This window comes from Numenius arquata, chromosome 27 (genome assembly GCF_964106895.1).
Source record: "Numenius arquata chromosome 27, bNumArq3.hap1.1, whole genome shotgun sequence".
Taxonomy (NCBI): Eukaryota; Metazoa; Chordata; class Aves; order Charadriiformes; family Scolopacidae; genus Numenius; species Numenius arquata.
In genome coordinates, this window is record NC_133602.1 from 2336437 (window position 1) to 2360599 (window position 24163).

Genomic DNA, 24163 nt, shown 5'->3' on the forward strand with positions numbered 1-24163 from the left:
GGGGTGGGGTGGGTGCTGCGGGCGGGGGATGTGCAGCCCCCTGCCCTCGCCGTCTCGGCACAGGCAGTGTCCCCTGTAAGGGGGGTTGGTTTAGAGGTCACATCTGCGGGTGACCTTGGGGACACCCGTCCCCCTGGGTGTCCCCGCCGTGTCCTCACACGTCTGCCGGGACAGGCAGCGGCGTGGGGGACTGGTGGCCACGGGCAGCAGCAAACTTGGGCAGGGTGGCCTTGCCAGGTCCCTGGTGGGGAAGGGGCCAGCAGATGCACCAGTGGGGTCCCCTGCGACCGGGGGGTGACATTGTCCCCATCCCACAGGCTGTCCCCCTCCGCCCCCCCATGTTCCGCTCCCGCCGCGCCGGGCTGGTGAGGCGGCTGTGGCGGCAGCGCTGCGGGGCGGCTGGCCCTGAGGACGGCCCCGGCGCCCTCAAACCGGCGGCGCACGCCCTCTTCAAGAAGCTGAAGGACGAGGAACTGGAGCTGCTGGTGCAGGCAGTGGAGAGCCGGGGAGCCTGGGACTCCAGCTGCGTCTGGGCACCGCGGGGGGCCAAGCAGGCACTGCCCCCCCAGGTCCTGCTCTGCCGCCTCTACCGCTGGCCCGACCTGCGCCAGCCCCATGAGCTCAAGCATCTCTGCTGCTGCGCGGGGGGCCGGGGGGGCTGCGGGGACGCTGCCATGCTCTGCTGCAACCCCCACCACTTCAGCCGCCTGGCTGCGCCCGGTGAGTGCTGCTGGCTCCGCTGGAGCCCCCCTTGCTTCCCCCCCCCCATCTCTGGTCACTGGGGCCAGCTCAGGGCTCTGGGGGGCTCTGGGGGGCAGGACGCACATCCCAGCCTCACTCCCTTCCGTCCCCCCCAGAGACCCCACCGCCCCCCTATTCGAAGGCGTCCTGCGGTCCCTCCTGGCCGGATGAGCTCCAGCACCCCGGCACCCAGCTCCTGGAGTTCGGCTACAACGGCAGGGACTGGCGCGGTAAGAGGGTCCGACAGGCAGGGGGGTGTCAGGCAGGGCTGGCCCCCCTGGTCCCACGCCCCCGGGCAGCTCTGTCCCCCACCCCGCTGCTGCTCGGGGTGCAGTGGTGCAATCCCCCCAAAAATCGGGGAACGGAGCTGGCAGCCCCCTCCCAGCAGGAGGAAAGGCTCTGGCGAGGGGTTCTTGCCGGGGGCCCAGCCCAGGGCCTGGCCCCCCCCACTGTGGCTCCTGTTATTTTTGGCGGCGCCGGGCTCCCCGCCGGAGGAAGCGCTGCCCACGGGGACACACACAATGTGCCTTGACGCACACAGCGGCGGCTCCAGCCTGGCTGCTGGCCACCAGGCCACTGCCCGCCTGGGCTCCACCTTCCCCTCGCCCGGGGACCCCCCCTTGCCGCAGTCCCCAGGGATGGGGGACGGGGACGGGCCAGCCCTACGTGCCGGCACGCAGCCGCTCCAGTGACTCATGCCCCGTGCCAGAGCCTGTGCTGGGACATCCACGGGTGCCGCGTGCATCCCTCTGTCGGCTCTGCCACCCTCTGCATGAATCAGGGGGTCACGGACCCCCCTGTGCCCACCCCCTCCCCATCACCTCTCCCCTTGTCCCCTCTGTGGGTGGCTCTGCCCCGCAGTGACGGCTCTGCTCTCCCCCACCAGACACCAGCATCTCGTGGAGCACCATTAAGGATGGCTGCTGGTGCAAACTGGCTTACTGGGAGCACCGGACACGTGTGGGCCGCCTCTACGCTGTGCACGAGGCCTCGGTGAACGTTTTCGGCGAGCTGCCGCGGGGCAGCGGGTTCTGCCTGGGCCAGTTGCCGGCTGCCCACCGTAGCCGTGCTGTCCGGCGGGCACGGGGCAAGATCGGCCGGGGGCTGGTGCTGAGCCGGGAGCCAGGGGGCGTGTGGGCGTACAACCGCAGCGAGCACCCCATCTTCGTCAGCTCGCCCACCCTGGGCCCCCCCGCTGCCCGCGGGCTCACTGTCCTCAAGGTGCTGCCGGGCTACTCAGCAAAGGTGTTCGACTACGAGCGGGTGGGGGGCAAGGGGGGCTGGCGGCTCCCCGGGGAGGGCCCCTGCGACCCCCATAGTGTCCGCATCAGCTTTGCCAAGGGCTGGGGGCCCTGCTACTCCCGGCAGTTCATCACCTCCTGCCCGTGCTGGCTGGAGGTCCTGCTGAACCGGCCACGCTGAGGGACCGAGGCTGACGGGGGGGGGTGGGGGGGGGTGGGGGTGGTGCCAGGGAGCCCCTCGAGGCAGGTGCAAAGGGGACACAAGCTGGAGGGCCTTTCTGCTGCCCGTCAGCCTTCCAGCGGGGCCATCCTGGCCCAGGGGACCTGCACTGGGACCCTCTGCCCAAGCCCCGTGAGGGCCCAGTGCCCCCCATGCCTGGCTCACCACCCTGCCAGCACCCGCCCCCCCCCAGCCGCAGGGCTCTCACTAACACAGGGCACTATTTAATCTCTTTCTCTCTCTTTTTTTTTTTTTAATATTTTATTGTTTAAATTTATTTTAATTTATCTTATTTTTCTAAAAAAAAGAAAAGCACAATGCAGGAGCCCCTCCCTGCACCGTAAGTGGCCGGGGCCAGGCCCAGGGAGGGGGGCGCAAGAGCCGGGCAGGTCCAGGGGCGGCTGGGGGCCACAGGGTAGCCCCGGGGAGGTGGAGCAGTTCCCCAGCACGGCAGAGGGAGGCTGGGGGTCGCGGCAGGCATGGGGGGAACTGGAATGAGCCAGCACAGTGGGAGGTATGGGGCAGGTGGGCACAGCTGGATGGGTGTGGGGCAGGTGAGCAGAGCTGGACAAGTGTGGGGCAGGTTGTGGGGCAGGTGAGTACAGCTGGATGGGTCTGGGGCAGGTTGTGGGGCAGGTGAGTACAGCTGGACAAGTGTGGAGCAGGCTGTGGGGCAGGTGAGCACAGCTGGATAAGTGTGCGGCAGGTTGTGGGGCAGGTGAGCAGAGCTGGACAAGTGTGGGGCAGGTTCTGGAGCAGGTGAGTACAGCTGGATGGGTGTGGGGCAGGTTGTGGGGCAGGTGAGTACAGCTGGACGGGTGTGGGGCAGGTTGTGGGGCAGGTGAGCAGAGCTGGACAAGTGTGGGGCAGGTTCTGGAGCGGGTGAGCACAGCTGGACAAGTGTGGGGCAGGTTGTGGGGCAGGTGAGTACAGCTGGACGGGTGTGGGGCAGGTTGTGGGGCAGGTGAGCAGAGCTGGACAAGTGTGGGGCAGGTTGTGGGGCAGGTGAGCAGAGCTGGACAAGTGTGGGGCAGGTTGTGGGGCAGGTGAGTACAGCTGGATGGGTGTGGGGCAGGTGAGCAGAGCTGGACAAGTGTGGGGCAGGTTGTGGGGCAGGTGAGTACAGCTGGATGGGTGTGGGGCAGGTGAGCCCCCCCGGCGGGCGCTGGCCCGGGCTGGCACAGCTGGGACAGAGGTGCCCCACGGGAGCTGAGGCCGGGGCCGGTGCAGGGTGTCCCGCGGTGGGTCCCCGCGCCGGGGGACCCCCGGGCCCCTCCAGCCACTGGGGCAGCACCGCCCTCTCCCCCCGCCAAGGCGAGCGCAGCCTTGGGTGTCCCGGGGTGCCCGCTGTGGTATTTGTAACCCAAATAAACGGTGCCGCCGGCACCAACTTCCCCCTCCGTCTCCCCACGCGTGTCGATACCGGGCCCGCGGGGGGGGGGGGGGGTGGGGGGGTGTCTCGTGGCCCGCGGGGCTCGGCTCCGGGGACCGGCAGTGCCCTCTGCAGGCGGCCGCCGCCGGGCCGCGATGACCGCCCGGTCCTTCCTGCCACGCCGCCGGCCCGGCTGAGACGGGCCTGGGCTCCGCGGCCCCCGCCCGCCCCGCCCGGTCCCGGCCCCGGTCCCGCCGCGTCCCCGCGGGCAGGAGGTGAGTGGGGGCCGCGCCGTCGGGGCCGCCCCCGGGGGGAACGGGCGGCACCGGGAGCGCCGCCGCGGGCACCGGGGGCTCCGGCACCGATAAAGCGCAGCGGCTACGGATAGCGGCGGGCGGGGGCTCGGGCTCGGCGGGGCCGTGGGAGCCGGTTTCGGGCCGGTGGGCGGCGGGGCCGGGAGCGGGTGTCAGCGGCGCGGAGGGGATTTTCTGCGGGTTTTCCCCCCCCACCGCCGCCCCCGCGGGAGCCCCGAGCCCCGTGGGTCGGTGCCGGGGCTGGGCGGGGGGGCGGCCGGCCCGGGGGGAGGGTGTGCAGGTGACCGGCCGGCCGGTGCGCGGCGGGGGGGGGGGGGGGGTGGGTGAGGGAGGCGCGGCCGGGGGGCGGCGGGGCAGGTGGACGGAGGGAAGGACGGAGGGAGGGAGGGAAGCGGAGTCCGAGGCCCGGCGCGGCGGCAGGTGCCCGGTACCGGGACCCGGCGGGCGAGGGTGGGGGGGGGGGGCCCCGGCGCTGGAGCGGTGCCCCCCGGCTGACATAACGTCTGCGCGGGGCTGTGTTTGCCTTGGCAGCCACCGGCGGCAGCGGCGGCGGCGGCGGCGGCTCCTCACACTTTCCGCCAGCGCCGGGCAGCGGCCGGGCTCTGAGTCAGGAGCCGGGGGGGTGGGGAGGGGGGCCGGGGTGAGGCGAGGTGAGCCCGGGGCCGGGCCGGGCCCCGCCGCCGCCGCCGCTGCCTCCCGGGGGCCGGCGGCGGCCAAACAGGTTGCGCGGGGTCCCCGCCCCGCCACCTGCGGGGGGGCCGCTCCCGGGGGGGCCGCCGCGCCCTGCCCCAGCGCCGCCAGGAACGGGAGAGGGGGGGCTGCCCCGCCGCGCCCCCAAGGTCTCCGCCCCCCCCCCCCCCCCCCCCCCCGCCCGGTTCTCCGTGCCCGGTTCTCCATCCTCCCCGTAGCCGGTTCCCCGTGCCCGGTTCTACTTAAACCCCGGCGGCCAGTTCTCCGTCCGCCCCCGGGTCCGGGTCCCCGTGCCCGGTTCTCCATCCCCCCTCGGTGCCCGGTTCTGCATTCACAGCCCCCGGTACCCGACTTTCCGTACCCCTCGTGCCTGGTACTTCATTTCCCGCCCCCCCCCCCCGGTGCCCGGTTCTCGGTGCTTGATACTCCATCCCTCTTCCCGGTGCCCGGCTCTCCCTGCCCGGTTCTCCATCCTCCTCGGTGCCCGGGTCGCGGTGCCCGGTACTTCATCTTCTCCCGGTGTCCGGCTCTCCGTACCCGGTACTCCATCCCCCAACCCCCCCGGTACCCGGTTTTTCATCCCCCCCCCATACCCGGCTCTCCCGTGCCCGGTCCCCCCCCCCCGTGCCCGCGGGGCGGAGCGGAGCGGGGCGGGCCGGCCTCGGGGCTCGGCGGCCGCAGCGGGCGGGGCGCGCTCGGCGCCTGGCACCGGGCGAGGCGCCGGCGGGGCCGTACCGGGCTCCCCCCCCCCCCCGTCCCCCTCCCGCTACCCCCGGGCTACCCCATCGCGGCCCCGTTAACCTCCGCCGTCCCGCGCCTCTGACTCAGCTCTTTACACCCCCCCCCCCCTCCCTCCCTCCTCCCACCGCACCCCCCCGGTCCCGGGGGGGGCCCCGCATGGCCCCCGCCCTCCCTTGGGGGGGTGTGGCGGGGTTGATGGGCGGCCCCCCTCCCAATCGGAGGCCGGACCGCCGGCTCGCTGCCCAATGAGCGGGGCGGGGGCGGGCGCTTCCTGGAGCCCCGGTGGCGGCGGGGGGGGGGGGGGGTGGGTGTCGGTGGATGGATGGGGCGGGGGGGGGGCGGCAGGTGAAGGCGGAGGCGGGGCCGCGGTCCCGGGACCGGCCCCGTAGCTCGGGCGGGGCGCGCAGGTGAGCGGCGGCGGGTGGGAACGGACGGACCCCACCGACGGGGAGGGACCGACCGGGAGCGATACCGGTACGGCGGAGTCTTTCACAGCCCGGTTGCGGTGAGTCGCGGGGATTCGGGATGCTACCGGCGGGCACGGTCGGGGCACGGAGCACCGCCCGCTCCCGGCGCACGGTTCCCGTGCGCCGGGAGCGGGCGGTGCTCCGTGCCCCGACCGTGCCCGCCCGCCGCCACTTCGCCCCGGAGCCGGTGGACACGTCGCCCGTGGGGTGGGGGGCGATCACCCGTGGCTTGTTCCCGATCCCCTCCACGCATGGGAGTTGCGGGAAACCGGTGCCACCGGCAGGTCCCCACCGCTTCCCGAGGTGGCTGCCAAGCTCGGGGTTCGGTTGTAGTGCTGCCCCCCTCCCCCTGGGGTCACCCCGTGGGTGACGAGGTGCTGCCGCCATCCCACCCTTGGGAAGCTCGGCCGCGTCCCCGGTTGTGCCGTCGCGGAGGTGCCCATAGAGGCAGGTGGGTGTCCCCGAGTCCTGGCACGCTGGCAGTGGCGGCAGGTGGCTGGCAAGGGTCCACACGGGGGTTGCCCACTGGGCCCAGTGGCTCGGTAGCACCCGCTGAGGTGGACTCTGCCCCGCGCGCACCCAGCCCTGCCGTACCTGTCCCCCCACCCTGGCTGGCTGCCCCCAGCCGGCTGTTTGCCCGGGGCGGGGTGCGGTATTTACCCTCCCGCCGCGGCCCGCGCCGGGGGAGAGCTGCTGTCTTGGGCCGCGGCTGCACTTGACCTGGGGCTGCTTTCGCTGGGCGAGGGGACACGGTGCCGGGTTCGGCGTGGGGTGAGTTTTTTGGCGTGCCTCGGTTTCCCCCGCCGCGGCCAGGCTGGCTGGGCTGGGGGCTCGGGGGGAGCGGGCTGGGGTCCCCCCGTCACTGGCAGAGGCACATGGCCGCTGCGGGTGACTCGAGGCCACGGCGGTGATGCCGGTGCCGGGTGCCGAGGGAGGGGCTGGGCTCAGGAACTTGAAGTGGGTGCATGGAGAAGGGGAAGCTGTGGGGCAGGGGAGGGCGTAGGGCAGTGGGGCCGGGCGGGGGGCTGGCTGGAGCTGGGGGTGCCCTCACTGGGAACAAGCGTGTAGAGCCGGTGAAGGCCCTGGGCATGGGGAGGTGACAGGCGGGTGGGGGGGATGTCACTGTTGGGTCCTGGGGACACTCTGAGACCACCCGCCTGGGCACAGGCTGGCCGGCCCCCCCCTCGCTGGGTGCTGGGCCCGAGGCCGTGGCAGCGTGACTCTGCCAGCTGGTGCCGTGCACCCTCGGTGCACACGTGGCACGAGCGCGACGGGCCCGAGCACGACGGGGGCGGGCAGTGGGCGCAGTGGGGGTGCAAGACCAGCGTGGCCCCCAGACCCTGGCCCTTGAGGGGTGGCTGCTGCCCCGCACGCAGAGCAGGAACTTCTCCTTTGGGGCGGGTGGCGGATGATGAAACCACAGAGAAATCTCTCCTGGCAGCGCGCGGGCTGCTGGCGGGAGCCCCCGGGAGCCCGCGCTCCCCCTGCGCCGCCACCGCCGCCTTTCCATGGTAACCCCACCGCGGGAGCCGGCAGGGTGCCGGCGGGGGAGGCCGCCCCGTCTGGAGGGTTGGCGCCCGCCCGGCTCCCCACGGCAGAGATGGTGTCCCCGACATGCCCCGGGAGCTGTGTGTCCACACCCCAGCGAGCCCCGGGGCGGCCGGAGGACCTGGCGAGGGGCTGGGCTGAGACCCGTCAAACTCGCTTCATGCCAGGGAGGTGACGCTTGGGTGGCCGCGCAGGCAGCGGGGGAGGCGGCCGTGTCCGATGCTGGTGCCATGGCTGGTGACCTTCAGTGCGCCCGGTGCCTGGCCGCGCTCTGTGTCCGGGGATGGGTGGCTGGTTGGCGTGCACGCTGGTGTGGCAGGAGCGGCAGGGCCCCGGTGTCCCGTGCCTGCGGAGCCGGTGGCGTGACTTGGCGGGGCCGTGGGCGGGCGGGGGGACCGAGCCGTGGCGAGGGAAAATGAAAGCAGGTGATGCGGAAGGAGAAGTAGGTCAGGCAAGCGCTGGCCTCTCCCGGCAGCCTCGGCTGCGCTGCGTGCTCCGCTCTGCCCGGCTGTCCCCGCCGTGTCCCCGGGCCCCATGGGCAGCGGCTGGAGGGGGCGGTGAGTACAGGGTCCTGCCCCCGGGCGCTGGGTCCTGGGCAGGGTGGGTGCCAGACGCTGCTTGCCCTGGGTGCCGGCAGGCTGGCGAGCGCAGCCGGGCTGGCTGGCACACAGTGGGCGCAGCAGCGTCCTGGCAATTTTGCTTCAGTCCCCCTCCCGCGGGTGTCCCTGGGGACATGGGGGTCCCTGGGGACTGCAGGAAGGATGGCAGGAGGATGTTCCACTTCTAGCCCACTGTGGGGCTGAGGAAGGGAGGGCGAGGGGATTCCCATCCCGCTGGGGCTGTGCCGAGGAGCTGGCAGGGAGGGGACATCCCGGTGGGGCTGGGGACGGCTCGGGGATGGCCCCACGTGTCACAGAGGGGCTCCACGGCCAACTGCCCTCTGGCTCCACTCCGCTGTGGGGCCGGGACCGTCGCCCTCCCCATGGCGCAGGGCTGGCCGGGGTGTTGCTCACGGCTCTGTGTGGGTCTGGGAGGCCGCGGTGGGCATGGCCCCGCTGGCAGCACTACGTGGGCTCGGGGGGGATTAGAGCCGCCTGCCCCCTCCTTCCCTCCCCCGGGATCAGCCGTGGGCAGCGGGGAGCTGGCAGCAGGCAGCTGCCGTGGGGGCGGAAGCCGGGCTATTTCGGGGGGTGTGGAGGGGGGGCCGTGGGCTGGCACTGTCCTTGCCGGGTGACCGCACCGGGACCAGCACCGCCCCGATGTTGGGATGGAGCGTTGGGGCCTGTCCTGTGCCAGCTCCGGATGGTGGTGCTCAGTCTGGCCCGGGGTGCAGTGAGGACAGGGACCCCCACGGCAGGGAGGAGATGCCACCAGCCTGGGGAGCGCCCGGGGCCGTGTGGCATGGCAGGACCTGGGGGTCTGGCTGCCCTCCAAGGGGCTCCCGTGACTGTGGGCTGCAGGGCAAGCAGCACCGGAGCCGGCTCACCCTTGGGGCTGGCGAGCGGGACCAGCCACAGGCAACCTGCCTGGCCCAGGCTGCAGAGCCTCCTCCTGCTGCCACCAGCACCCCTGTGCCCAGGACCAGGCTGTCGGGGTGCCCACAGGCAACGGAGTCTTGTTCCATCCCAGTGGGGTCCTGGCCAGGCTGGGCCATGCAACCAGGATGCCCGGCTCTGCTGTGCCCCTCTCGGCACTGGCAGGGGTGTCCCGGGCACCAGCTGGGCTTGGAGCCCCTCCAAGTGCCACTTACCTCAGCCATAGCCCTGTCTCCCCAGCCGACAGGGGACCCTTGGGTGGGTTTCACCCTGTTCCAGGGTGATCAAACATGGGGTTTGCTGTTGACCATTTCCTTCTTGTTTCCCCCCAGCCCTGCCAAGCTCCATTTCAGCAACCCCCTTCCTTCCTTCCTTCCTTCCTTCCTTCCTTCCTTCCTTCCTTCCTTCCTTCCTTCCTTCCTTCCTTCCTTCCTTCCTCCCTCCGTCCCTCCTTCCTTCCTCCCTCCATCCCTCCTTCCCTCCTTCCCTCCTTCCCTCCTTCCCTCCTTCCCTCCTTCCCTCCTTCCCTCCTTCCTTCCTTCCTTCCTTCCTTCCTTCCTTCCTTCCTTCCTTCCCTCCCTCCCTCCCTCCTTCCCTCCTTCCCTCCCTCCTTCCCTCCTTCCCTCCCTCCTTCCTTCCCTCCTTCCCTCCTTCCTTTCCTTCCTTTCCTTCCTACCCTCTGCCTGCTCCCTGGGCCGCCCTGGCAAGGAGCACCCGGGGACAGCCCCTGTCCGGCCTCACGCAGCCTCTCCCCAGAGCTGGGGATGGCGATGGTTGCAGCGGAGAGCCCGGAGGTGACCGACAGAGGCCACACACCCTTGGACCCATCTGTACTGGCCACCCATGGGTGAGCAGGTGGCTGTGGGACCCCCTGTCCTGGCAAGTTGGGGTCCCCCGTGGTGTGGGAGATGGGGATGTCCATGGCCGGGGTGCCATCCGGAGAGGGGCTGGTGCCACATGGGAGCCTGGATGCTGCCAGAGCCCATCACTGGCTGCGTGTGGGATGGGACTGTGTCCCATCACCGGTGACGCTGGTCAGGGTGCCACTGGCCAAGGCAAGGGCGGAGCGTGGAGGAGGATGGTGGATGAAGGTCAGTCCATCCTCCCCAAAGGCCAGCACCTCCACAGCCTGGTCCCCCCTGAGGTGGGCACCATTGGTGCCCCCCAGCCGGGGCGAGCAGCAGTTTGTGGCCAGCGCGTGGGTGGTTGCAACACCCCCCCCAGGGTGGGGGGGACGTGGTGACTCAGCCCAGCGGGGCCTGGCCACCAGCGGGAACCCTGAGTCAGGGCTGCGTGCCCATGCCATGCCCCTCCCTGCCCGCCTCGCCCACCTTATCTCCCGCCCTTAGCACCTGGCACACCTGGGCCAGGGGGGGCTGGCGCCATTCCCCTCCTTTATGGGGAGCAAAGGGCAGGCAGAGGGTTGGCAGGCAGGTGCTGTGTCCCTCCCTCCCCCCCGGGGGCACTGGCCTGGGGACATGCCCCCCGCCAGGGTGGCCGGCCAGCCTGGCGCATCGTGGTGGCCAAGGTTGCCTGCACTGCTGTTGCCTCCTGGCCATCGCGCTGACCCATGGTGGCACAGCCTGGCACGCAGTCCCCGCTGATGGAAGAGGTGGGATGCCATGCCAGGGCACGCTAGCCCACAAGGGCGACTTGGCGAGGTGGCCACTGCCCCTCTTCCCCGTCCCCCGTTGCCCGCCGGTGTGGTCGGGCTCTTGCACAACCCGGCTCTTTCCGCCAACGTTGCTGGGGCCAGAGGCCCCCTCCCTGCCTGGCTGCGTGGCCGCGCTGGCACAGGGCTCTTCCCCTTTCTGCCCGGCCTCATGTTGCCAGCAGCACTGGCATGGTTGCCCAGAGCCCAGATGGGACCGTGCCAGGGCGCTAGGGTGGGGCTGCCCCCCAAATGGGGGGGTTCCATTCGGGGGGCAGCCCCACCGTAGCGCCCTGGCACGGCCCCGTCCAGGCTGATGTGGGCGGCTGGGGCGGGTGCTGGGTGCCGGCGGTGGGGTGTGGGGAGCGCTCTCCTGGCTGCTAATTGCTGTTTAGCTGGGGACGCAGAGGGTGTAATTATGGGGGGGGTGGGGGGGATTGCGTGAACCTGCAGCCAGCCCCAGGGGGGGCTGCGGGGGGGAAGGGGAGGGGGCTGTGCCCCACTGGTGCCCCTGGTGCCCCTGCCCAAGGGGAGCAGGTAACATCGGTGCCGTCCTCGGGTCACCACATCCCACATCCCCCGTGGGACTTCGGGGACCCGCTTTGGGGGCAGAGCGGGACGTGCATTTGCAGGGTTGGGGGGCGGCTCCGGGGCTGGCCAGGCAGGCCACAGCACGCCGCACCGAGCCCAGCCCTGCGGTGGTAGCCCCGCTCCCGCCGAGCGCAGGCGCCCTCCCGGCTCGGTCGGGGCCGGCCGCGGCCAGCGGCGAGCACCCAGCACCCATCGCCCTGCCCCGGGGCGGCGGGAGGGCGAGGGCCTGTCCGACACCTCGGCGCGGGGGGCCGGAGCAGGCGGTGGGGAGGCGATGCCGGTGACGGGGAGGGGATGCCCGCGGCACGGGGCGGCCGTCCTGCCGGTGCTGGGAATTTCCTCCCGCGGGAGGGGACTAGGGGATGCCCCCTGCCCCGTTCCGGGTTGGCGCCCCGCGGCACAGCGCCGGCCGCGAAGGGTTAATGCCGTGTGTGTTCTGGGAAGCGGGGCTGGGAGGTGCGTGACCCGGGGTGTGGGCGTCGACTCCTTTTGAGGTGGGATCCTGCGCTCAAGTGCAGCGGGGAGCGGGGCCAAGTTCACACAGCACCCTGCCTTCCCCTCCCTGCCGCTCGTGGGCCGCCGACCCGGCCGCGGCGCAGCACCGAGCCACGCCGGGACACGCGCCAGGTGAGCCGCACGCCCACCCTGCCGCCGGCCACCGGCCTGGCCGAGAAGGTGCCGGGGCGGTGGGGACCTGGCGTGGTACTGGGAGGGCCGGGCATGGCTGCTGTGGCACCGGCTGGGGAGGCTGCCGGGATGCTGGCGTCGGCCGAGCCCTGCACCGCCCTCGCTGCCGGTGGGACGGGACGGGACGGGCAGGGAAGGGACGGGTGGCGAAGTCACCGTGGCCTGGCAGAGCGGGGCCCGCACCTTGCGGCGTCGATGCCAGGCAGCCGGACGTGCCTCTGCCTGGCCCGGGCGGTGGGGAAGGTTTTGGCAGCGGGAGGGTGCCAGGATGCCAGCGTGGGGCCGGTGGGCAGGGGGCTGGCACAGGGACTCAGCTGGGCCGGTGGCTGCTTGTCCACACTGCAGGTGCCGGGGTTGGCGCTGGTGACGCTGCTGGTCCTGCCACCACGGCTCCATCACAGCAGGGCTGTCCGTGCCCAGCCTCCAGCCCAGCTACCGTGCCGGCCTGGCACGGGGCCCCGGGACTGCGCTGGGCAGCGCCGGCTGGGTGCGGAGGCAGACCTGGGCTGTGGCACTCGGAGCCCCTTCCCCGGTGCTGATGGCTGCCATGCCGCCGGAGGAGCCTGGTGCCCGGGAGCGCTCTGGCTGGCACCGCGGGTGCGAGGAGTCGGATGGCAGCGGGGGGCTGGGGTGGTGCCGTGGGGCTCGCTCCCTGGCGCGGTGGGGTGGGGGGTCTGTTTATCCTCTTCTCTCTTCAAACCATTTCCTTTCGGCTCCGCTCGCTGTTTTCTTCTTCTTTCAAAGAGCGGGACCGCTTCCCCCCGGCCACCTCCCCTCCAGCACTGGGACCCCCGGCACACCTCCGGCATGTGCCCACTTCAGGTCCACCAGCCTGGCCAAACCCTGGCCCACCGCCTTCCCCACCGGGTGGGCAGAGGGGCCGTGCAGCCCCCTGCGCCACAGCCATGCCACCCCCCTGCACTGTGGCGGCTGGCACCAGGGCCGCTGCTGCTCCCCAACAGCTTCGGGCAGGGTGATGGGGGGGGGGGGATGCACAGCTCCGACACCTGGGTCCCCTTCCCAGCTCCCAAAGGGCGAGGGGCCCCTGTGGGGCGAGGGGCTGGGGGCCATGTTGGTGGCTGGCGCCACGCTCCCCTTCCTGGGTGACTCATTCTCCCCAGTGCGGCTGTGAAGTCCCTCGACAGCGTTTGCAACTCTTGTGACTGAAAGCAGCGGCACCTGGCAGCAGCCCGGGGCAGGGGTCACGCTCCCTAAGGACCCCTGCCTCCCCTTCCCATGGGGGACCAGGTCGGGGGGACCCCCCCAGGCACCCCATCCTAACCCACATCTCCCACCATCCCTGAGCTGGGGCTGGTGCCTGGCACAGGCTGGCATCGTGCCCGTGTGCTGGGTGCCATCCCGGCTCGGCGGCATGGGAACACAGCCAGTCCCCAAGCAGGGTGGGTGCTGGCAGGGCTGGACCCCCACCCCGCTGCGTGCGGCTGTGCCGGGGAGGCGGACCCCCAGGGTGGTTGGGGGAGGCTGGCAGGTAATGGGGGCTGGCACATAATGGGGGCTGGCGGCAATTGCGCCAGGCGGTGCGGGCCGGTGGCAGGATGTCAGGGTGACCCGGGCAGGCATTGTTCCTGCTGCCACCCGCCCCACCATGGGAGCTGGCTCAATGTGGGGAGCGACCCCCCCTTTCCCCGGCCCCGTGCGGCTGCCGCAGCCGAAACGGGCCCGGCCACAGGCATTGACGTAACCGAGAAAGCCCTGGCGCGGTGGGGGTGCGGGCATCATTGCCAGCCCCCTCCCTGGCCCATGCCCCCCATGTCATCGTCCCCAGCGCCGGCCAGGGAATGCTGGGGGGCCGGGGGTGGCTCCGACACCCTCACACCTCATGTCCCCCCCCATTTCCTTATCGCCGCTGCGATCTCCTCGATGGCAGCACCCGCTCAGCATGTGACTTCGCTCCAGCGGGGAGGATGCGCGGGGGGGCGGGGGGTGTCGGGGAAGAAGCCGTAACAGGCGGTTTGGTGGATGGAAAATCCCCCTCCTGCCGCCACCTCGCCCCCGCCCTGCCCCAGCCCCGCGCCCTCGTCCGCAGGCATCCGGCCCCATGGCCGCTCATGGGGGTCCCAGGCTCCCTCGGCCGCCTGAGCTGGGCCTCTGCCAGGGAGCACCGTGGCACCGGCAGCACCAGGGCTGCTCCTGCCTGCAGGTGACATGGCAAGGCCGGTGGCGATGCTGGTGGCCATGCCTGTTCCTCGGAGCACCCCATCACCTGCTGGGGCCTCAGCTGCTGCACCAGGCCACAGCACCCCCTGGCGCAGGAGCCCCCACGTGGGCGTGTGCTGGCCCCATTCCTGCCAGTGCCCCGTGCCGGGGTGTCCCATGGGGCCAGGGTGCTGCAGGGACCAGGGGACAGAGGGGTCCATCCTGCTGCCATTGGGGTTTGGCCAGGATAGGCAGTGATGGAGGATCCAGGTGCCACCCCATCCTGGGACCACCCCCTGCCACAGCCCTGGGGGTCCCTCAGCAGGCAGCGTGTCCCCATCATCCCCCCCTGCCCGCCTGAGCTGCAGTGTGGGGCACTCGCCTCCCCTAATCCTGCCTCCGCTGCTAATCCAGCCTAATCCCACCGGGGGCTGTCGCTGCCTGTTGGCTCCCGGGGCCCTGATGGCTTAATCGCCCCTAATCCGTTCGCCCCCGCCCCGGCGGGCAGCGGGGACCCCGGCCGGCGGCGGAACGGGCTCCTGGCAAGGGAAAGGGGGGGCGGGCGGCCATGGGCGCTTGGCGCCAGCATCCCGGGCGGTCGGCACTGCCCGGCTCCCAGTTTCAGGGGCGGCTGCCGCCTGCCATGCCGGTCGGGCCTGCTCGGCAGCGGCTGGGGCGGCTCCGCAGCCGGTTGCTCCGGGGCCGTTCCCAGCCGCCTGCCGAGGCAGCCCCAGCTGGCGGCCGCCCAAGCGCAGGGAGCGGCCGGCGCGGGGATGGGCCCCTGCGCCGGGGGCCGCCGGCCGCGCCGCCCCTCCACGGGCAAGAGGGGGCACGTCCCCTGCGCCCGCCGACGGCACAGCGCGGCTTGGCACGGCGCGGTGGGGTTCGGGTTGGATGGGCCTGGCGCGGCTCAGCGTGGGCTGGTGTCGCTCGGGGATGTCCAGTGCCACATGCCACCGTCCGCCGTGGTTTCGCTCGGCTCAGCGTGGCATGGCACAGCTCTGGCAGCACCGAGAGCCTGGACATGGCGGTGCCGTGTGCCCACCTCTGCCTTCCCCAGGGTGCCAGCGGGGCTGCAGCTGCCGGACGGACGTGCTGCCCTGGTGTCACCCGGCATCACCGACACCCAGGAGGGCATCGCCCATGGCTGGGCAGAGGGTCACAGGCCAGGGTGTAGCGCCGGAGCTGCCGCTGCTGCCTGCACCTTCCCTGTGGGTCAGAAGGGCAATGGGTGCCCCCTTCCCACAGCCTCCATCGTCCGCCTGCGCCAGCTCAGTGGGGATGCATGGGTCGCCAGCGCAGCACCACGAGGACCCCGGTGCCAGTGCCAGGTTTATGGCTGAGGCAAAGCCCTGCCAGCCGCAGCGTGGGAAAGGCCCGGCTCACGCAGGCAGGGCTTGGCTGGGCGAGGAGCAGCCCCAGGCTGGGGCAAAGAGGGAGGGAGGGGGCCGGGCCCCCACTGGGAGCGGGGGCAGGAACCGGCGGCGCGGGTGCAGATCCTAATCTGCGGTGGCAGGAAGCGTGGCCCCCGTTCCCAGCCCCTGCTGGGCTCTGTGGGGCGGCCCCCGGCCCTCGGGGCCCTCTTCCCAGCACTCGCCTGCCCACCCGCGCCTGCCGCCGCCGGTGAGGCCCGCGTTCCCAGGACGAGGGTGCCAGGAGCCAGTGGCAGCACCCGGCCATGCAGGGGGGCCGGGGGGGGGGTGGGTGGGCTGGGGCAGGAAACGCCGCGCCTCGACGCCGTTCAAAGGCACCGTGCTGAGATTTCCCCCTTTGCTGTGGTGGCGCGGGGGGCGGCGCGGGCGGCCGGGTGCTGGCGGCAGAGGAAGCGTGGGGGGCTGCGGCGGGGGGCCCTGCTGCCCGCCAGCCCTGTCACGGGCTGGGTGGGGGTGAGGGCAGCCCCCAGCCTTCCCCGGTTTGGTGTCCCACCAAAACCCTGGTGCCGCCGCTGCCACCGAGCCCTGTGCAATGGAGGTTTCCTCGCGCCCCTGCTTTGTGGCAGAGCTGGTGCTTCAGCCGCGGCGTTTCCTCCCTGCGCCGTCTTTCGGCTGGTTCCCAGGCTGGTGGGCGAGCATCCCCTCTTTCCCGCAGGTGAGGACAATGGCCAGCCCGGAGGACGACCTCATCGGCATCCCCTTCCCCGAGCACAGCAGCGAGCTGCTGAGCTGCTTGAATGAGCAGCGGCAGCTCGGGCTCCTCTGCGATGTCACCATCAAGACGCAGGGGCTGGAATACCGCACCCACCGCGCCGTCCTGGCCGCCTCCAGCCGCTACTTCAAGAAGCTCTTTGCGGGGCCGGGGCCGGGGCAGGAGGTCTGCGAGCTGGACTTTGTGGGGCCGGAGGCATTGGGCGCGTTGCTGGAGTTCGCCTACACGGCCACGCTCACCATCAGCAGCGCCAACATGGGCGAGGTGCTGCGGGCTGCCCGGCTGCTGGAGATCCCCTGCGTGATTGCCGCCTGTGTGGAGATCCTGCAGGGCAGCGGGATGGAGGCGCCCGGCCCCGATGATGGCGACTGCGAACGCGCCCGCCGCTACCTGGAGGCTTTCGCCGCCCTCCCGGAGGGTGAGGCGCCCGCCCCGCCGCCCCCCCGCCCCGCCGCCCGCCGCAGCAAGAAGACCCGCAAGTTCCTGCAAGCCCGCGGCTCCCGGCTCAACAACCACACTGAGGAGCCGCCCGCCGAGGCCGAGGGCTGCGGCAGCCCCCCGCTGCCCCCTGGGCCGCCCTCACCCCCCTTACCCGAGGGGCTGCCCCTGCCCTACGACAGCTTCGAGCTGCCCGAGGAGGAGGAGCTGCCCCCGCACCCCTTCCCCTTCCCCTACCAGCCCTCCCTGTCCCCTGAGGAGGCCGGCTCTGATGAGGACGCCATCGACCCCGACCTGATGGCGTACCTGAGCTCGCTGCACCACGAGTCGCTGGCGCCTGGGCTGGATACGCCCGACAAGCTGGTACGCAAGCGCCGCTCACAGATGCCCCAGGAATGCCCAGTCTGCCACAAAGTCATCCACGGCGCCGGCAAGCTGCCCCGCCATATGCGCACGCACACGGGCGAGAAGCCCTTCGCCTGCCAGGTCTGCGGGGTCCGCTTCACACGGTGAGTGCTGCCGGATGGGCACGCAACGGCATCCCCCATGGCACCTCCCCTGCCGGAGCCTGGCTGCGCCTGCGGCATGGCGCGGTGCAGGTTGGTGGGTTCGGCTTCACACCATGAGTGCTGCTGGGGTGACCCTCTGTGTCTGCTGGGTACCCGGCAGCATCTCTTGCCACCGCATCCCCTGCACCACATCCGCGGCACCGCATCCCCCACCAGCCCTGCCGGCGCCTGGCCGCATCCCCGCCGTGGTGCAGTCCCGGTCTGTGGGCTCTTTGTGCACCATGAGCGCTGCTGGAGCAACCCTCCCTGCCTGCCACCCCGGCAGCATCCCCCGCCACACTGGTGCCTGCCTGCATCCCTGCTGCGGTGCAACACGGGGATGCATTTCACACCGGTGCCGCAGCGGTCCCCGTGCACCCCTGCTGGGACGTAGTCCCCTGCCCTGCCACATCCCCCATGCCCTGCGGCTCATCCCTGCACCATCCCTCTGCCCACCGCGGCCAGAGAGTCGCATCCCCGGGGATGCTGGCTGACCCGTACCAACGTCTTGCCTTGTCCATGTCCCCCCCGCCCAGGAACGACAAGCTGAAGATCCACATGCGCAAGCACACGGGCGAGCGGCCCTACTCCTGCCAGCACTGCAGCGCCCGCTTCCTGCACAGCTACGACCTGAAGAACCACATGCACCTGCACACGGGCGCCCGGCCCTACGAGTGCTACCGCTGCCACAAGGCCTTCGCCAAGGACGACCACCTCCAGCGGCACCTCAAGGGCCAGAACTGCCTGGAGGTGCGGACCCGCCGCCGCCGCCGCGACGAGCCGCCCCCGCCGCCCGCCGGACCCCCCGGCCTCGACCTCTCCAATGGGCGCTTGGAGGGGCTACGCCTCTCCATCGCCCGTTATTGGGGTCCCGTACAGCCCAAGGAGGAGGAAGAGGAGGCAGAGGGCGAGGAAGGGCCGCAGCCGGACGGCGCCGTGCCGGTAGAGACGGCGTAGAGCCGCCGCCATGGCGGGTGCCGTGCTGAGCCGTGCCCGCCGGGGTTTCTGTTCCCGTTTTTCCCGTCACGGTTCGTTCCCAGTTATGCAAAGGGGGAAACTCCCCCCTGGCCGATTTGCACAATGGGGTGGGGGGGTCCCCACTGCCCCCCCGCCGTGCCCGGGTATCCCCCTCACCCCTCACCGTGTCTGGGTCGTCCCCCCCCTGCCCGCCGTACCCGGGCGGCGGAGCCCCGGCGAGGATGGGGAGGGAGGGGGAAGCGAGACCGGGGGGTCCCTCCCCAAAACCCCCTCGTGGATGCCCCCAACAGCGGGGCAGGGACCGGACACACACACACCCCCCCCCCCCGCCAACCGCGGGGAGCGCGGGGCGGGGCCGCCAGGGCGCCCCCTGGCGGCCCCGCCCTGCGCTCCCCCCGGTTGGCGGGGGGGGGGGGGGCCGCCGTCCCGCGCTGTAAATAGCTTGTGTCCCCCCCCCCCGCCGCCCCCGCCCTGAGCAGCCCCTCCCCGGCGAGCCCCCCTCGCCCCTGCACTCCCGGCTGCTTTCTCTTGGTTGCACTATTCGGGTGAGCCCACCCGGGTGTGGGGCAGCCCCGGCCCCCACCCGACTCCCCCCCCCCCAATCCGCCCCCCCTAGGCCCTGTGGGACCCCCCTCCCCGGGGTGGCTGGGCCCCAGCGGTCACCCCTCTGCCCTTTGCACATGCCCCCTCCCCTAGGGGGCAGCCCCCCCTCCCCCCGGGGGAGCAGGGGACTGGCACTATTTGCCTAAAAATAAGAGTTTATCTATATTTAAAAAGATGATGTAATATATTCCCCCCCCCCCGGCCCCTCCACTGCTGCCCGCCAGCGCTGCCCGGCCCCCGCGCGTCTGTCCCTTGCCATGGGGTGCCGGGAGGGGTGATGGGGACGAGGGGCTCAGCTCCCGTCGTGGCTTTAAAGTGCCTTATGGTGAACTTGAAATTTTCGGCTACTTGAACCTCTCTGGTGTCAGGAACCAAACGAATAATCGGCGGGCGGCACTCCCCCCTGCCCCGCGCCCGCCAGGTCGCCTCTGTCTGTCTGTCTGTCTGTTTGTGTTTGTTTTTTTAAACGAAGGCTGCTTGGTAATAAACGGAGAAGCAGGGACCCCCCCCGTGCTCGGCCATCTGTCTGCCCCGCACCCCCTCCCACAGCAGCTCCGGAGGGAGCAGGGCAGGGCTGGAGGCACCATGGGGGTGAGGATGGGGACATCGAGGGGCTGGGGGCAACATGGGGACAGGGACAGAGCTGGGAGCACTGTGGGGATGGGGACGGGAACACTGAGGGGCTGGGTGAACCATGGGGCTGGAGATGGGGTCAGCATGGGGTTGGGGGCACTGAGAAGATGGGAACAGGGCTGGGGCCACTGTGGAGATGGGGATGGGGACATCAAGGGGTTGGGGGCACTGTGGGGCTGGGGGCACCATGGGGACAGGGACAGGGCTGGGGGCACTGTGGGGCTGGGGGCACCATGGGGACAGGGACAAGGCTGGAGGCACTGTGGGGCTGGGGGCACCATGGAGACAGGGACAGGGCTGAGGGCACCACCTTGGGGACAAGGCGATCGAGGGGTTGGGAGCACTGCGGGGACAAGGACAGGGCAGGGGCACTGTGGGGCTGGGGACAGGGGTGCTGAGGGGCTGGGGGCACCATGGAGATGGGAACAGTGAGGGGCTGGGGCCGGCGGCACTGAGTCTGGGGCACAGTGGAGCTGGGAGCACCATGGGAATAGGGACAGGGAGACCACAGGGCTGGAGATGGGGCCACCATGGAGTTGGGGGCACTTCAGGGACAGGGACAGGGCTGGGGGCACTGTGGGGATAGGAACAGGGACATTGAAGGGCTGGGGGCACCATGGGGATAGGGACATAACTGGATGCAGTGTGGGGATGGGGACATTGTGGGGCTGGGGGTGCCATGGGGCTGGAGATGGGGGCAGCATGGGGTTGGGAGCACTGTGGGGCTGGGGGCACCATGGACATGAGGGCACCATGGGGACAGGGCTGGGGGGGCACCACAGGAACGGGGACAGGGACATCAAGGCAGTGTGGGTTCGGAGATGGGGCCACCGTGGGACTGGGGGCACGGCAGGGCTGGGGCCACCACGAGTTTGGGACCACCATGGGGTGCCGGTCCCCAGCTGAGGATACCAGGACGCTGGCGCCTCAGGGACTGGGTGCTTTATTGAGCGGCTCCTCCCCACCCTCCCCGGCAGCTCCCGGCCTCCACCGCGCGGCTCGGGCTCCAGCCACGTCCTCCGAGCCTGGCTCCGTGTCCTCGCCGCCGCGTGGCACCGTCCTGCCGCCACCGTCACCGGGCCCTGCCCTTGCTGCTGGGCAGCCGCAGGGCCACCACCTCCTCCAGCTCGCTCCCGCTGCTCTCAGGCTTCTCCTGGTAGCCGAAGTCCAGGCTTGGCGGGGGGGGGACACACAGCAGTGTTAGGGACCGGTACTCCCAGTGCCAGGGTGTGCCGGGGACATCGCCAGCCCTCACCTGGAGAGCGAGCTGTCCTCGCTGTCCACCTCGCTGCTGGCCCCGTCGCTCTCCCCGCTGGCCTCCTCCTTCAGCTGGGCACGCAGCTGGGCTGCCAACTCGGGGGGCAGCCGCCGGCCACCCCCCCGGCCCATTGCCAGCTCCCGGACACGATGCCACAACAGCTGCCCTCGCTCCTGTCCCCGCAGGGCCCGCACGGCACCAACCCACAGCCCCACCGTCTCTTCATCACTGGAGTCTCTGTGGGGACAGGGCAGGAGGGTGGGTTCCAGCCCCCCGCCCTGGGGTCCGGTGGGCTCCCTGCCACCCCCCCCCAGCTCACATCTCCTCGTCCCCAGCGTCCCAGCAGCTCAGGGGACTCATGCAGATGGAGCAGATCTTGTTCAGGGTTTTGTAGCACTTGCTGCAATACAGCCCTGGGGGAAAATGGGGCTGTGAGAGGGGGTGGGAGATATTTTTTTTTTGGGGGGGGGGGGGGGGGGAATGTTCCCAGTCTAGGGGGGGAGAGGGGGGTGGTCCTACCTTTGCAGCTGGGTGTTACACACTTGATAAAGTCCGGCTGCTGTGCCATCTTGCAGGCCAGGCAGCGTTTCTGCTGGATGCCCAGGAGCCGAGCCACCTTGGCAAAGCCGGGCACCCTGTGAGCAAGTGTTCCATGGGGCAATGCCACCCCCAGGGATAGCATTGCCCATATGCAATGCCCAGCAAGGCGTTTATGGGTGTCATGATGGCTCCAGCCCCATGGATGCATCCTCCTTACCTGTCGCTGAGGTAGAGGAGCAGGTCGCCTTGCCTGGCATCGGCCGCTTGTCGCTTGGTAGCCTGGTATAGGGCACGTGCCAGGCCTGCCCGTCGTGCCAGGATGGTGCTGTGGAGGAAGGTTGTGCGCTCCTGGCATGGCCAGGGACAGGCGTGAGGACAGGTGGCTGCCGAGGGAGTGTGGGGAGGTGGTGGTGGTGGGGGCTTCTACCTGCTCGCGGGACGGGTAGTAGATGGCACACACCACCCGGCGCAGGCGAGCCACGTAGCTGCCAAAGATGGCAGTGAAGAGGCAAACGCCGTAAAGGAGTCCTGGTGGGAAGCGAATGAGTCACACGGGGGTCACCCCACCACCGCCGCCTTGCAACCCACCCCCCCAGGTCACACGCTGAAGGTGCAGCACCCCCAGTCACCCATGTTGATGTAGGTGCCGTAGTCGGGCTCCACGGGGTGGACGAGGCAGCGCTCCGAGAGCACGGTGATGTTGCCCTGCTGCAGCACGTCGAAGGCAGATACCACATCCTTGAAGATCTTGCTGGTGTAGCCCGACCCGTTGACGCTGATGCCCAGCACCACCGGTGCTGCAGGGCGAGCGGCTCAGACTGGGGGATGAGGCACCCCCTGTCCCAAAACCCCCACCTCCAGCCAGCAGAGCACCCAAAGGTGCTGCTCCAGGGTGGTGGGTGCTGCTCCGGGGTAGTGGGTGCTGCTCACCCCTGGCGACGACCTCCCCCTGCATCAGGTGCCGGATCAGGTCAAGTAGCCAGAAGAGGCTGTAGTCGGCCAGGATGACGCTGACCCCCAGCAGCACGTGGCGCAGGATGGCCACCAGCTGCAGCCCGTACCGCTGCCACTCCTGTTTCGACAGCCAGATCCCGACTGGATGGGCACAGGAGCACTGTCAGGCCGTGCCGTGCCGGGACCCCGCCATGGGGCTGGCCCTGGGGGGTGACCCCCAGCACGGGGCTGACCTGGAGAGATGTAGCGGCGGCACTCCCTGTCCGTCAGGGGCAGGACGGTGGCTCTGCCCTCCTCCGCGCACCGCAGGTCCAGCTCCACGAAGCGCCGGGTGATGTACACATTGTCAAAGGTGTCATCCCGCAGGTACCGGTAACGGTACCGCACCGCCCTGGGGACACAGGGGGGATGCTGGGGACACTGGTGCGCTGGGTCACTGTCCCCATGGCGGGGGCCCGAGCGGGACCCCAGCCTACTCACTGGAGGTAAAGGTAGAGGATGGCGCAGAAGGAGAAGTGCAGGAAGAGCCCCAGGAGCTGGCGGGTGGGCTCCAGGCGCAGGCGCACAGCCTGCATGATGTCCGAGGCCACCTGCCCCAGGCTCTTGCTGGCGCTGAGGCTGATGTTGAAGTGGTGCACTGCTGAGATGTTGAACTCAAACTCCTGGCGGACACGGTCCAGAGTGTCCTTGATGGCTGCGGCAGCGACAAGGGGCCACACGGTGCTGGGGGTCAGGGTAAGAGCTGGGAGGGGGGCAGAGAGGGAGCCCCGACGCGCCCCCCCCCCCCCCCCCCCGCAGCACCAAGATGCTCACGTTCTGAAACTTTCCTCTTGAGGAAGGACTGGATGTAGCCGGGGATGACGCAGAATAAGAGGATAACTGTGGAGAGAGGGAATCTCTGGCAGGGTGGACACCCCCCGGTGGGCAGGGGTCCACCTTGCCACCCCCCCACCCCACTGCAGAGGGGCAGGGACCCACACGCACGCACTCTTGGCCAAATTGCAGAGGGGCCTGAAGGCAACGATGATGTAGCAGAGGAAGGAGAGGAAGGGGATGGTGCGATCACACTTGTCCTTGGCCTCGTTGAAGAGGCGTATGCAGTTGTTGTACGGCGAGCCCAGCTCCTTGTTGCAGACCTTGCTCATGCTCGCCAGCCACCGCCAGACGTTGCGCAGGGCTCGGGCTGCAGGCAGGGAGCAGGCGTCAGGGACAGGCAGCGGTGGTGGGGACAGGGACAGAGCCACAGCAGGAGAAGGGGGTGCTGGAGGCAGGGAGACCCTCGGGGATGCAAGCTCACCGACGTAGCTGATGCAGTCTATGAGGGAGCGGAAGACCCTGCGGGCATGGTCACCCACCACCTTGGCTTTTTGGGAGATGTCCTTGATTTTGGCCAGCATTTCTGTGGAGAGGGGGGACCGCTGACCATACTGCAAGGGGCGAGGGCAGCCTGGGGCTGGGCCAGCGCTGCTGAGGGTCCCCTGGGAAGGGACCCTCCCCTCCCACCACATCCCCAAGGTCCCTGGTCTCACTCAGCAGTGGTTCCTGGGCACGCTGCAGCCTCTCGGCCGTCTGGTTGAGGGTGAGCTCGGCCCCGCACGACAGCGACTCAGCGGCGCGGGAGAAGTTCTGCACGATGTTGGAGCAGGGGCCCTGCACAGCCATGCCCAGCGCCAGCATCAGCATCAGCATCTTCCCCTCCCCTGCGGGGACAAGGGGGTCCTGGGGCTCAGCTGGGACCCAGCACCCTGTGCAGTTCCTGGTGCTGGGACCGATGGCTACTTACTGGTGAAGATGTGGGGCAGCGAGAGCAGCACGGTGACCTGCAGCTTGGTGGAGAAGGCCATGCCCAGCCCCAGCGCGGTGCCCAGGCTGCTGGTGGTGAGCAGGCAGTACCAGACATTGTGACCCTGGGCCAGCAGAACCACAGCCCCGTACAGGCTGGCCAGCACCAAGCCCAGCACAAAGCCGGCAGCGCTGCGGGCCAATTCCCGTGCCTCACTCGCCTCCCCTGGCTGCTGCTTTTTCTGGGGCTGCTTGCCCCCAGACAGCGGTGCCGGGCTCTCCCCCCGGCCCCTCAGGACTCTGCCCAGCATCATGCTGGTTTCTCCTGA

The 24163-nt window shown here is 70.6% G+C and overlaps 3 protein-coding genes across 3 annotated transcripts; 2 read left to right on the top strand and 1 right to left on the bottom strand.

The window, feature by feature from the left end:
• The first annotated feature begins 338 nt into the window (after positions 1 to 338).
• Positions 339 to 2163, top strand: LOC141475969 (mothers against decapentaplegic homolog 6-like). The gene is made up of 3 exons (XM_074164555.1): positions 339 to 720; positions 858 to 971; positions 1628 to 2163. The coding sequence occupies exons 1-3, from the start codon at positions 339 to 341 to the stop codon at positions 2161 to 2163; spliced, it is 1032 nt and encodes a 343-aa protein (XP_074020656.1).
• A 13757-nt stretch (positions 2164 to 15920) lies between these two features.
• ZBTB7B (zinc finger and BTB domain containing 7B) lies at positions 15921 to 18043 on the top strand. The gene is made up of 2 exons (XM_074164594.1): positions 15921 to 17047; positions 17623 to 18043. Exons 1-2 carry the CDS (start codon positions 15921 to 15923, stop codon positions 18041 to 18043), a joined length of 1548 nt encoding a protein of 515 aa, XP_074020695.1.
• A 2182-nt stretch (positions 18044 to 20225) lies between these two features.
• On the bottom strand, positions 20226 to 24148 carry DCST2 (DC-STAMP domain containing 2). Its single transcript, XM_074164410.1, has 15 exons — positions 23836 to 24148; positions 23582 to 23752; positions 23350 to 23451; positions 23041 to 23235; positions 22866 to 22931; positions 22533 to 22746; positions 22286 to 22443; positions 22029 to 22193; positions 21728 to 21895; positions 21526 to 21626; positions 21316 to 21446; positions 21078 to 21193; positions 20878 to 20971; positions 20556 to 20795; positions 20226 to 20472 (listed from the first exon to the last, which is right to left on the bottom strand). The coding sequence occupies exons 1-15, from the start codon at positions 24146 to 24148 to the stop codon at positions 20373 to 20375; spliced, it is 2334 nt and encodes a 777-aa protein (XP_074020511.1). The 3' UTR covers positions 20226 to 20372.
• Between the last annotated feature and the right edge of the window lie 15 nt (positions 24149 to 24163).